This window comes from Otolemur garnettii, unplaced genomic scaffold (genome assembly GCF_000181295.1).
Source record: "Otolemur garnettii isolate 467f Iridium unplaced genomic scaffold, OtoGar3 scaffold00055, whole genome shotgun sequence".
NCBI lineage: Eukaryota > Metazoa > Chordata > Mammalia > Primates > Galagidae > Otolemur > Otolemur garnettii.
In genome coordinates, this window is record NW_003852450.1 from 7,069,074 (window position 1) to 7,083,038 (window position 13,965).

At 50.6% G+C, this 13,965-nt stretch overlaps 1 protein-coding gene across 1 annotated transcript in view; it reads right to left on the reverse strand.

The window, feature by feature from the left end:
• Nucleotides 1–13,965, reverse strand: part of LGR6 (leucine rich repeat containing G protein-coupled receptor 6) — a 125,857-nt gene that overhangs the window by 76,414 nt on the left and 35,478 nt on the right. The window contains exon 4 of the mRNA XM_003792266.3: nucleotides 8,639–8,710. Within this exon, the coding sequence (XP_003792314.1) occupies nucleotides 8,639–8,710 (72 nt within the window). The remainder of the gene's footprint in view (nucleotides 1–8,638; nucleotides 8,711–13,965) is intronic.

Sequence of the window (13,965 nt, forward strand, 5' to 3'; positions counted from 1 at the left end):
CCTAAATCTTCATTTTCCCATCTGTAAAATGGAATCATATAGTACCTCCCTCAGAGACTCGCTATGCGGAATAAATGAAATGATGTCTGCTAAGCATTCACCCAGAGCTTAGTAACACAGTAAGCACTCCCCAGATATTAACTACCAGCATGATTCTTATTATATACACTGGGTTTCACCTGGTTTTCATCATTTTTGTCAACTCTGTTTTAGCTTTTATACACAAATTTCATATCATGTTCCCTGGCACTGACCTTTCTGTCACAGAAGTTTAAGTCCACAGTGTATGGGAGGGAATGGATGAAGACCGAGTCTGTGTGTGTCTGATATCCCCACCATGAGCTGCTAAAAGAGAGGCCCTTGTTTTATTACACATACATATCTCATTGCCTTCCATGCCAGGTATTTCAAGCACTCAGCAAAGCTTAAAAGTACAAACAGATGGATGGAGGAAGGGATGGAGAAATGAAGTAGTTGGGTCTCCTCTTCCCTTCAGACAGATCCAGAACCAGGCCAGGGCTGTGTACTGGCATTGCTCAGGAAGGGGCACTAAGGAAGGAGAGCGGAAGGAAAACCATGTTGCCGCCCTCTCCTCGTGGGGAAGGAATAATTCCACATCTTGTACCTGCCTGGCGCTCAGTTGTCCCTAAGCCAATCTCAGTTATCAGTTCCCTGTGCTGTGAGTGCTCTCGCCTCTCTCAGGCCTGCTGGAATTCACAGGGCTAAATGGGCAGGAGTGGCCCTGTGGGAGAAGCACATTCTGGGCCAAGAAGGCCCTCAGCACAGTAGCCAGAGAGGGCCAGCAGGAGGGCTGAAGAGACCCAAAGCGTAAGCTCTGGTGTTTCCTGTGGGGCTGAGGCATCATGTTGCTCCTGGGTGGCCCGGCTTGGACTAACTCTGTCCCAGACCAGCATTTACAGCTGAAAAGAATCACCACCAGATCCCAGGGCCCAGCCCACCACGGACACTCTCCTAGTACCTCTCAGGAACCAAATTATCCATGCTCAGCCCCTCACAGGCTGCAGGGGGCTACCGCCCGCCTGCCCGCCCACCTCAGAGCAGCCTCTGCCCCAGACACATGTAGTAATCAACTCCCGGAACCTTGGGAAGGTCCAAATACAGTAGCATATAATCATGGAGCCCAAAATAGCCACGCCAGGGAGGCCATCTGCCACCTCGCGCATCCCTGGGGACCCCTCGGCTGGGCCCCACAGCAAGCTGGGCCTTGGGGCCCTCTCTGGCCGGCAGGCAGAGGAGTGGTGCCCGCAGTATTACCAGATCACCTGCACAGCTTGGTAGCAGATTGTGGGGGTGCTTTTTCATGGCAGACTGGGCATCTTCAGGAAGGGGCCTTAGATCAATGTGCCCCACACTCAGGGCCTTGTTGCTTCCTTCTCCTTCCAGCTCTACGCCTTACTTTGCCAGATGCCCTCAGTGTGGGCACAGCTGGCTCACAGGCTACTACTGCCCACTCTCACCCTCCTGTTTTCATCCTCCTTTCTTGGTTTTTCACCCTCAAACACTCTTCTATAGGATCCAGGGTCACTTTCCCTCCTCTACTATTTGTTCTACCCCCAGCCCCATAGTAAACTGACAGTGGCCCTCACAAAGATATGTACATGTCCTAATTCCCAGAACCTGTAATTGGGACCTTGTTTGGAAAAAAAGGGTCTTTGCAAATGTGATTAAGTTAAGGATCCAAAGGTGAGATCATCAGGATTATTCAGGTGGGCCCTAAATCTAGTGATAAGTGTCCTTATAAGAGAACCCAGAGAGACACAAAGAGAAGAAGAGAAGGGCGTGTGACAGTGAAAGGCAGGGCCTGGAGCAATGTAGCCACTAGGAAAGCTGGCAGCCACCAGAAAATGGGAGAGGCAAGGAAGGCGTCTCCCCTAGAACCTTCAAAGGGAGTGTGGCCCTGCTGACACCTGGATTTTGGGCTTCCAGCCTCCAGAGCCGTGAGCCAGTAAGTTTCTAATGTTTTAAGTTTGTGGTATTTCATCAGGGCAGCCCTAGGCAACTAATGCTAATCCCTTCCCTTCTTACAGAGGTTCTTAATCTTCCGTGTGTGTCAGAGTCGCCTGGAGGGCTCATTAAAGCCCAGAGTGCTGCCCACCGCCCCCCCCCACACCCCCTCACCCCGAGATTTTGATTCAGTAGGGTGGGGTCTGAGAATTTGCATTTCTAACAGGTTCTCAGGTAATGCCCATTCTGCTGGTCCAGGGACCACACTTTGAGAACCACCATTCTATAATCCTTTACCACGACTGTGTTAGATTATTCTCCATCTTTTGTCCCCACAAAACAATGTCCTCATCCCCCCTGGGATGCCTTCCTCCTTCCCCAAGCACTCAGGAGAGCTGAGAGAACACCTCCTTGAGGGAACTGCACAAACCAGTCATAACTGGCTCTTTCTCTAGAAATCACCCAGGCCTCCCATTGGAGCCTCTAGAGGATCTGTTTCTAGGAGGCTGTGCACGCTGAGGTAAGTCACGGTTGGGCTCTTCTACCTCCACCACAAGATCCTACTCAGCACTACCCGTGGCTACATCAGTGGGATATCTAGGGTAAGCCACCTCCCCTCTGCACCTCCGCTCCAGGTCTATCTATAAATGCACATGCTGCTCCTCCCAAGGGGCAAAATCAAAGAACTGATTCTGGTGAAAAGCTCCTAGCAATGCCCTGATGCTCTTTACAAGGAAATGCTTACTAGCAACCTCCTCCTTCATGGAGTCTTTGGGGTTCCCACCAAGGCCAAGGTCTCTAGGGCTCAGTGTTGATGCCAGTCTTAGCAGCCTCTAGTTTCCCAGGCAACCAGGCTCTACTGAACTCTAGAACTTATAGGAGAAGGACTGAAACAGGGCAATCCACAGTCCTTGGGAATGCCCAGCAGCACTCACACCCCAGGGCCAGCTCTGGGAGCAGGTTCTCTAGAAATACTACAGTTCCCAAGCCCCACTCATGGGCGCGTGCCCAAAGCTGGTCATCTCACTCAGCCTCCTCAGATTGTTCGGAGACTGTGCAGCACCACAGTTATATGCATGGACTCTGGGGCCAGGCCATTTGAGTTTTGATTCTGGCTCTGCTGCAAGTCACTTTGTGGCTTTGTGCCTCAGTTTGCTCATCTATAAAATGGGGGTGATAAGACTACTGCAACAAACATCTCAGAGGATTAAGTGAAGATTAAGTGAGATAATAAATTAAGGGACTCACACATGAAAAATGTCATTTAAGCCCAGCCTGGCCCTGGGCTTTTGCCTGGGGGTGCAACAGACTCTTGAAGGAGGGCCAGAAGCATGCACTGAAGGGGGCCTGCTCAGAGGTCTCTTGCTTTTGGCTTTCTCTGAGAACACCTCCAATCCCTGTCTTCTTAAACCTTTAGCATTGGACAGAATAGCTCAGCCATTTCTCCTGGAGAAGCTCACATCTTTCTCCTTATCCTATCTCAGAGCATTGCCAGGAGACTGGAAGGGTTCAGAAAGAATACTTCCCATTGCATAGGGTGAAAAACTGAGGTCCAAAGAGAGCAAGCACACGGTGATTATAAGGGTTCCCAGAGGAGGGACAATAACCACATTAAGTTCTCCTGTCTCTATGGTCTATGGTGTGACATTCTCTTGGGACACCCACACACCATCATCCCATTTGATCCTCCCAATTTTAGAGATGGTACACCTTAGGCTCAGAGATGGCAGTGACTTGCCCATGGCCTTGTGGCCAGTTACTGACAGAGCCAGGATTTGAACCTAAGTCTCTGGATCCTAAGTATCATTAACTTAGGGGAGGTACTGAAAGTTAGAGGTTAAGAACCCGGTGCTTTGGAATTAGAGCTAAAGTAAAATTCCAGCTGTGCTATATTCTAGCTGTGTGACCTCAGGCAAGTTGCTTGACTTCTCTAGACTTTAGTTGCTTCATCTATAAAATAGGAATAATAGACCCTACCTTCTAGGGCTTTCAGGATTAAATGAGATCTATAAACATGCTTAGCATATTGAACTGTGCTAAGTGAGAGCCACTCCCCGCTTCCCACACCACCCAAGCCCATTGCCTTCCCAGGCCCACAAGTGCCCCCAGATACAGGTCCATCCCTCTCAGCTTCTCCACCCCCTTCCCTTCAGCAGCAGGCAGCCAGTGGTTTGGGATTGGCTGGAGAAGGTTGCAGTGGTTCTAACTTGGGTTCAGTTTGGAGTCTGGTGCTGCTCATGATTTTTTTTTTTAGAGACAGAGTCTCACTCTGTTGCCCTCGGTAGAGTGCCATGGCACCACAGCTCACAACAACCTCCAGCTCTTGGGCTTAGGCGATTCTCTTGCCTTAGCCTCCGGAGTAGATGGGACTACAGGCACTTGCCACAACACCCAGCTTTTTATTGTTTTCAGTTTTGGCCAGGGCCGGGTTTGAACCTCCATCCTTTGTATATGGGGCCGGCGTCCTACCCACTGAGCCACAGGCGCAGCCCAACTGCTCTTGATTAATTTCCCCAGCTCTGCATAGTGCTGGACAGTTTCATGTGGCTGTCCTTTGCGATTATGCACTTCCTGCCTAGGGTGTCTAAGATTGGGCTGTTTTTCTGTTTTTCCTCTTTATTCCTGCCGCTGTGATTTCCCTCCTCTCCTCCCAGGACCAGCGCCAGAGCTCCCAGGCCCCCCAATCTAGCAAAGTCCCCACTCCCCCAAGCTGTTGTTCTGCCAGGCCATGCACTCTCCCCCTTGCCCTGCCTCACCCCCACCCAGTTTCTATTTTCCCCCAGGCTCCACTGGCTTCCCGTGGTTTCTCTTGGCCTTGGCTCAAGCCTGGCGTGACATGTCTGGCATGGCCACCCTCCCCCCTCCCACACTGGTCCGGGAGGAAGCAAGTATATCCAGAGGGGGGGTGTTGTGGAGCTGGGTGCCGCCAACCCAAGTGCCAAGCCAAACAGCTTTTGAGCCACATCCAACTGGGTACCTAGGACATGGATGGCCCGGCTGGCACCCCTAGAACCGTTCCCAATTCACCCAAGTCCTCCTCTGACTGTTCTCTCTGGTTCTATCTGGTAGAAAGTAGACTACAGGACTGAACGTTCTCAGAGGGCCCAGGAAGGTCCCCAAGAGTTTGTGTAGGGACCTTCCCTTGTGGAGATGAGGAAGATTTTTCTCTAGTGACTTGAGCCCTGGCCCTCCTCCTACTCTGGGGAGGACATAACACCCCAGGAGAAGCACAGACAGAAAATATCTCCTCTATATACCTCACTGATCCACCGACTTTCAACTGGAAGGACATTTTTATTTGCTGGTACTCCTGGGGAAGCAGGGAAGGTCATCTAATGATGGCCATCAAAAAGTAGTTTCTCTTGCAGCCTTTGGTGCCCAACAACTGGGCAGGACGTCTGACTTCTCCACTCTGACTTTGGAAGAGCCCCTGAACTTGTCTGCCTCTATTACTTCATCTGACAACTTTTTTTTTTTTTTGAGACAGAGCCTCAAGCTGTCGCCCTGGGTAGAGGGCCGTGGCATCACAACTCACAGCAATCTCGAACTCCTGGGCTTGAGCGAGTCTCCTGCCTCAGCCTCCCAAGTAGCTGGGACCACAGGTGCCCACCACAGCGCCCGGCTATTTTCTTTTTGGTTGCAGCCATCATTGTTGTTTGGAGGGTCCGGGCTGGATTCGAACCCGCCACCTTGGGTGTATGTGGCTGGTGCCTTAGCCACTTGAGCCATAGGCACCAAGCCAGTAAAGAGGAGTTTTAGTGAGGAAGAATCAAGTGGTGGATACACATCTCATGTGGTGCTGGCATGGCACACAGGGTGCTCAAAACTGTCATTTACTCTCACCCTCTCCTTTCAACTTAGCAGTGTGGGCTTGGTTTCATTGGCTCTAAGAGGCAGGACAGCACCCCCCTTGGGGTAGGGCAGCACATCACCCTGGGGTCTGAGGTGGGCTCACTCTGAATCTCCCAACTTCCAAAAGCTCAGAACATGACACCTACACACAGAATCAGTGAGTTGGGTTACGGACCCTGGTATCTTCCCTGCAACACACACGCACGCGCACACATACACACACACACACACACACACACACACACACACGGTAGAGTGGCCAGCCTTCCAGTTTCTCCAGGATGCTTGACCCACCCTACCTGTAGGCACCTCAGCTCAACATGTTCCAGAGGGCCCTCAATATAATGCTTCTGCCTGCACCTCTCCCTAGAGTGCTCACACTTAGGGTTCACTATGCATTTACTACTCACTCAACATGTTCTTAATAGGCTCTTAACTGCTGCCAGTGTGATTTTTCAAAGATACAAACCCTATCACATTCCTCTCCAGCTCTAAGTCCTTTTTTGGGTCCTCACTGTTTTAAGAATAAAGTTCAAATCCTTAGCAAGGTCCGTGCCTATTTTTCAGACATGATCACTTCTAATTTGAGATTTTTTGCCATCACTGCCCTTACCAACATACACACAGTTCAGCCAAACTTGCCTCCTTGGAAAGTCTCCAGAATTCACTCTCAAATTCACTCGGTTCCCGCTTATCTTTATACCTTTGCATGTGCTGTTCCCTCTACCAGCAATGTCCTTCCCTGCCTCTTTTACCTGACTGATCTAGATCTTTCACGACTCAACTCAGGTTCTGCACCCTCCCAGCAAAGTCTCAAAAATAATTCGTAAAATGCTTTGATTGATGACTTGTTAGATAAACGATATCACAATAGTATCACCATGCATCACAGCTATGTGGGGTCTTCTTTTTGCAAATCTCTCTCACATTTACTATATATTGGATCTTCCCAACAACCCTATGAGGTAAGCAAGGAAGATGGAGAAACTGAGGGGCAGAGAGGCTAAGTGACACAGTAATCAGGTGCACAACTGGGACTTGAAGCCACATTTTCAGTCTCAGGTCAGTGCTCTTCTCACAGGATTTCAGGAAGCAAAATCTACTGACTTGCCTTATAACTGGGGCAGGGGAGACATGGGCTTCTGTTCTCTGTCCTGCTCTGCCCAAACAGTGGAGTATAATGGGGTGGGGGGGGTGGAAGTTAATTATTTAGTTTTCCCAGCCACAGGGGCTGCTCACCTCCAAGAAAGTGTAGGGGAAACCTACCTGTATCACCCAAAAACTCCACTCCTAATCTGAAAACAAGATCTTTAGATGCCTTAAAGAACTCAAAAGATGGTTCACAACTTAAAACATAAAATAAAATTTAACCTCAAAGTGTGAAGAAGTCCAGGGAAAGTCCATTTTTTTCTCCCTATGAAGTGCTCTTTGATGCTGGGGTGAAATGTCAAATTCTCCTTACTCCTCCTCCCTTAATTTTGGCTGCCCCACTTTGCCAGTGCCCTAAGCAAATGTTTAGTCTGCCCCTGTGAGTAGGGAGCAGTGCAGGCTTTCCTGGCCTTTGATCTTCTGACCTTGGCCTCTAGGGGCACACAGGGTTGCCTGGCCCTGTCCAGTGGTGAGGCTGGATGGAAAGAGTGAAGGGGTCTGGGGCCAGAAGCCCAGGGCTGACTGGATGGAGGCAGAAAGGTTGGAGGCTGAGGGCTGATCAGGCAGTTGGGTGCATTGGGTACAGACATGGGAGCAGGGAAGGAAAGCCCTAACCAGGAGTGGGTGTGACCCAACTAGCTAGCCAGGGTCCCTACAGCTGGCCCCTGTGTATGGTGGAATAGGGCCTAACAGTGAGGGGGAGGAAGGCTATCTTTTCCATCTCCTTCCCCCTTCCACCCAAGGAGAGTCAGGACAGTTTAGACTTCTCTGTCTGACTTCCACATCCATGGACTGGGAAGGGCCAAAGGCCAAGGATACCAGAGCCCTTTGTCCTGACACCCAGCATGCCCATTATGCCCCAGTTTCCCACACTAGCTAAATGCCATACTTCAGTCCCATCCCCTAACTCTGACTTCTCTCAAGATAGCTATTCACTCTCCCACCAGATGTAGATATGCCTGAAAATTCAGTTGGGTTCGGCAAGCATGTATGAGGCACCTACTATGTTCCAGCCCCTGTGCTGTGCACTGCATGAATGAAACACAGCACCTGGCCCAGAGGATCGCAGTGGGCTGGGTTACATCACCCCAGAGCACCTGCTCTCACTTCCACTCAGGCTTGGTCTTGCATCCACAAGGCCCCTGCTGGACAACAAAGGAACTACAGGGCTCCTTGGAGGGGTGGATCTGTCATGGGTGGCCATGAGTCCCAAAGGCAATCCCACCCCCACGTAGGAGAAATGAGTGTCTGAGACTAGCCTCCTTCCCTCCCACAGCAAAGCCCCTGGGGAAAGCAGGCTAGGTGGAAGAGACAGCCCCTTCCTGACACTTCTCTGGGGCGGCAGTCTCCACCCCCCGCTCCAGGCTCCAATGGCAGAATGCCAGTTGCCCCAGGATGGCTGCCCTGGTGGCCGCACCTAGGGAGGTCCCATTCCCACAGTCCTCCAGTGGGGCCTTGGAGCCATGCTTCCCCGAAATACGACTGTACACATACACACACTGACGACAACAAAAACCCTGAAGAAACCAAAGCCAGGAGTGGCACGCTGTCTGGAACGTGGAGTGGGACGGCGGGCCTGCAGAGAGGAGGGAAAGCCGAGGCAGGGGCCCTGGGCTGTGACTCAAGCCCCAGGAAGCTGGTGACTCCCAAGACCGGCCCTCTAATGACTCACAGAGACTGCAGGCTTGGCAGCTCCCACAGCGCCTCTGCGGGGATTCCTCCCAGCTGGTTGTTCTGCAGCATCCTATAAGGGGAAGAGAAAGGGCTTTGAGGACCCACATGGAAGGTGGAGCTGGAGGGGGCAAGCACCTCTTCTGAACCCCTTGCCCACGCCAGACTCCGCCCTCTTGCCCTGGGAAGCAATGAGGGCCAGAATCAGAGTACTTGGGACTCTGTTGAAGTTTGACCAGGAAAGATATGAAGAAATGTGGATTTTCCCCCTAGGCCTCAGTTTCCATGTCTACTCAGCAGAGAGACTGAAGGTTCCTTTGTGGAGGGGGAGGATATGGATGAGGGTGAAGCTGCCCCTATGGTAAATATGCTTTTGTGGAGTCTTTCTCTATAAAAAAAAAAAAAAAAAAAAGTTGAAGCACCCAAGATGGGTACATCAGCACTACTTATAGTCCCCAAGTTACAAGTATCCAACAGACATACAATCACACTTACAAAAGGGGGCTACAGGTAATTAAATGTACCTGTTCCAACTTACACACAAATTCAACTCAAGAACAAACCTCTAGAACCAATCTCATACTTTTTTTTGAGACAGAGCCTCAAGCTGTTGCCTTGGGTAGAGTACCATGGCATCACAGCTCACAGCAACCTCCAACTCCTGGGCTTAAGTGATTCTCTTGCCTCAGCCTCCCACGTAGTTGGGACTACAGGCGCCCGCCACAATGCCTGGCTATTTTTTGGTTGTAGTTGTCATTGTTGTTTGGTAGGCCCAGGCTGGATTCAAATCTGCCAGCTCAGGTATATGTGGCTAGCGCCTTAGCTGCTTGAGCTACAGTGGCGTGGAGCCTAGAACCAATCTCATTTGTAACCCAGAGACTGTCTGTATTTTGATGACCCAATCCCACATAACCCCACAAAGAAGTAACATGCCAGCCAGTGAAAATAATCCACTCACTAAGCTGCCCTTCTGGAACCCGGCCCAAACCACAGGACCCCAGGATGACTCCTCACACAGGTAGGAGTCCTAGAACTCCTCAGGTCACCTGGAAGGCCCCAGGTGTAGGATAGAGGGTCAGAGGACACCAAGAAGGGGAGAAATAAGGCTTTGGGGTATCTCTCCAGGTGGCACCTCTGAGCCCTGCTTCCCTCAGGCATCAGAGCAGCCATAGAAAATTTTGAGGAAGGCACTCCACAGTTCAGGGAGTCCTCTGAGTCACAGGGCCCTGAGCAAGCACACTGCATGGTCCCAAGGGAGGAACAAGTAAGAAATGGGAGGGAGGCCCTTGAGCAGCAGTTGACATCTGAAGGTTCTTCACTCCAGGCCTCTAGAGCCAGAAGTGAGAATAAGACGTGCATGGGGGGAGTGTAGGCACCAGGAGGGGAAGCAGGGAAGAAGGAAGCTGCTGACTGCCCAGGCAGATGCCCGAGCCCTCCCTCCTCGGCTGCCTGGGAGTCAGTCCTCCCTCCACCTAGTATTGCCAATCCATCTTTCAGAGGGGGGAGCCAAGGCTCAGAGGCTTGCCCAAGATCATGCAGGTAACATCACATTTGAGGAAAGAAGGCTCATGCCCTGACTTTTATGTTTATTAATAGCAATAGCTAATATGCCAGGCCCTGGTCTTAGAACTTCACATGTATAAACTCAAATTATTCTTGTTTGAACTCCAACAGACAGGAACCATTATTATCATCCTCATTTTGAAGTCAGGCAACCGGTAAGTGACAGAGCTGGGTTTTGAACCCAGAGAGTATGGACCCCAAGTCTGGAGACTTAACTAGTTCACCATGCAGCATCTGTCATAATGGTGGGATACAGTAAGGGCCAGAAAAATGCTGAGGGATAAGATGGCAAGCCTGAATAGTTGTTGATGCCTCCTATGTGACTGTCCTGGTCAGAGTCCCACCTGTAATCTCTCTTAAACTCCTCTTATGGATGTATGAGAATCCCAGATGTGAACCCAAACGCTGTATCACAAGAACAAAAGAAGTTCACTAGAGGGGTCGGTCAGAGAGGAGCCCCTCTTGGAGGCAAAGCTGAGGAAGGAAGAACAAAAACAGACTTTGGGGACCCCTAGGATTGGGGTCCACCCCACAACCCCAGGGAGTGGGGAGAGGGTTGAGGGCAGTGCTGGGGAAGGGCCGGAGGGGGGCAGAGAGGGGCAGAGCCCAGGGCTCCAAGCAGCTGGAGGGCTTGACCCCTTTCTATGCATGCTTTGTGATCCTGAAGGCTCTTGGCCTCCACTGGCCCCTCCAATCCAGCCTCCACACAGCACACGAGAGACCTTTCCAATTACAGTTTCGCTTCAGGGGTGGAATTTAAACCTAGGTCTCTCTGGCTTCCTGAAAGAACAGTGGCCATGCATGCAGGCTCTGCAGTCAGACAGCCCTGCATCGGCATCCTGGCACTGCCTGTCTTCAGCTATGTGATGGTGTGCCAGCTACTTAAACTCCACCAGCCTTAGTTTCCCCATCTATAAATTGGGGATAATGGTGCTGACCTCATGTGCTGATTATACAGAGCAAATAAAATAATCCCTGTAAAGCACCGACAGCAGAGTCTACACATAGAAAATGCTCAGTAACACATCAGCTGGTACTATTAGTTATTATTATTAATAGCTGGTATCAGTTTTATCACATACTAGATGAATTAAATAAGTCACTTCATCTCTCTGGGCCTTGAGTCCTTCATCTTTCAAAGGAAGAGGCTGCCAGAAGATGCATAAACCCTCTCTCAGTTGTTGCATTCAGTGATCCAGGACAGTTCCTGCCGTCTACCCCACTCAGTACTTCTGTCCTCCCAGCCACCCTGACTTCTTTCCTCTAAAGTCTAGGCTGGGCACTTCTTAACTTCCTATCTCTGGGGGCTTCCCTGATCCTCATGCAGAAGCCTTGGGATGCTTGGAGCAGGATACACGCGAAATGATGCTGAGAAAGCCGGGGGTGGGGGGCCTGGAGGCTGCTCAGCCTCTTCAGGGGCCCAGGAAGCTATGTCTGGTCAATACCCAGGAGAGCCACCAGCTCCAAGGAGCACTTGAGGCATCTCTACTCACATCACCACATCACCTCCTATGGTCGCCCCCCTTTCCTCTGTCAAGTTCCAGATAGATCTAAAAATATTTTCATGGTTTCTGAATGGTTCCTTCCCCAAACATAGAAGATGCTGTAACATCTTTACAGGACACTTAATTTTCTCCTGATGTCAGAGAACTCAATGTCCCCCCAACAACCCCTCCCATCCCAAACAGTCTGGCTATCAGAAAGCCCTTTCTTTCATGGAATTGATACCCCCCACCTGCAGGTCAGCATGGCATCTGGCTTTGGCCTTGACCCATTTCACCTGGTGTTACAGGTCTCATCTCCCAGCCATCACTCCTTTATTGAACACAATCAGGTTGTAAAGACTGGAAGTACCTTTAGAAGGAAACATCCCTTTCATTTTCCAAGATAAAGAGATGGAGACTCAGAGAGGGGAGGTGATTTGTCTTAAGTTACAAAAGAATTAATGGCAGAATCGGGACTAGGATCCAAGTCTTGTCAACCAGGCCAGTACTTTTGTGACTGCATTTACCTACTTCTCTTGCTGGCCCTCGTTCTGTCTTGGGAGGCAGATAGAGTCTGTCTGATACCGTGGTCCTCAGGCCTGGGCTGTACATCAGAATCACCCGAGCAGATTTTCAAAATTCCAATGCTCAGGCCACACTGCAGCCCATTTAATTTCTGGGGCAGACTGTCTAGGTAAGGAACACTGGGCACAGGTAATTTTTCAAGCTCTCAGGTGATTCTAATGTGCAGACATTGATCCAATAGAAGCCCAGTACTCAACACCCCAACCTTTGTCACAAATGCGAAGTATCTCTCTGGCCAGAGAGGCATGTAGGGGCACGAACCAAGAGCGTCACAACCAGATGGTACCAGAGAGGTAATCCACCAGTGGATCCAAAGACCCTTCCTTGGGTTCTGTGGAGGGTTCACCTCCTTTCTTACCCACCTTAACCACAGAAGTTCTCCTTCACCTGTCTGATATATTGGGACTTTGGTACAAGGGGTTTATATTTTTGTTTTAAGTTTCTACAGAGAAATTTCTCCAACACTCCTACTTTAAAAGGTGAGAAAATGGAGGCTCAGAGAGCAGAAGTCTAAGGATCCTCCTTGACACCTGTTCTGGGAGCAGGTGAGGCCCTGAGTCTGGCCTCAAGTCTTATGCTGTACACGAGAACCACTAATGTCATGTAGTCTCCGCCTTGTGCCCAAGAATGGCTCAGAGGATCTCCCACCTGCCCAGCTTTTCCAAATGACTCACATGTCACCTCCTCAGGTCAGGTAACTCAGTTCATCAACACCAGTGGAGCCCCAACTATGGGCCCAGGCATGGCCACTGGTGATCCAGTTACTGAGTAAGCAGTTGATGTCAACCAAAGACGGTTCCATACAGCATGGAAAGGGCTATGTTAGAGGCAGCCACAGGGAGATTCCTTCTGTGATGGGCCTGAGAGATGCTGACTCCCTTTCGCTCCTCTGGGGCCTAAAGCTAAGATTTCATGTGGGATGCACCCCACTCGGAAAGCAGCGAGCTGTGCTTCTAGAACAGTGGTTCTCAACCTGTGGGTCGCAACCCACAGGAACTGTATTAAAGGGCTGCAGCACTAGGAAGGTTGAAAACCACTGTTCTAGAGTTTTAGTCTATACCAAGAAGGCATGGGCTGGGTATCTACAGACACAGACTCCTGAAGACTGGGGCTCAACCCAGGAGCAGAGCATCTGAGAAAATCTGCTCTGGGAAAATCTGGGAAATTCTCTTGTGGGCTGGGGAGACAAGCCCTAGAATGGTCAGTGTCCTGTTTCCCAGTACTGGGCCTGGGGAGAGGAAACTGCAGCCCAGCAGGAGTCTTTCTAGATGAGACCAGACCTACCTGACTTAGGAAGTGTAGAGCCCCTGGTTGGTCTGCAGAGGTGGGAAGATGACCAACACCCAATCTCACAAAGCTCTCTGGGGACAGAAGCCTATGAGGAAGAGAGGGCAAGAACCTTCCAAGATAAAGACCCTGTGGGGGCCTGACACACACACACCAGGCTGTGGATCAAGATGCAGGAGCTCTGGCCACAGCTCCCCTGTGTCCTTGTGAAGACACACAAGGCAGGAGCTCTCAGAGGTCCAGGCATTTTCTCACATGCCTGGGGCAGCAGGGACAGTGGCTTCCTTTGGGACAGCTCCAGTGATGAGCCAGGATAAGTCTGGCATCTGGGCCTTCACAGCTCCACAGGACAAATACTGGTATGAGGCTGGAGATTCCCTGCAGGGCTGACTCTTTTTTTTTTTTTTTT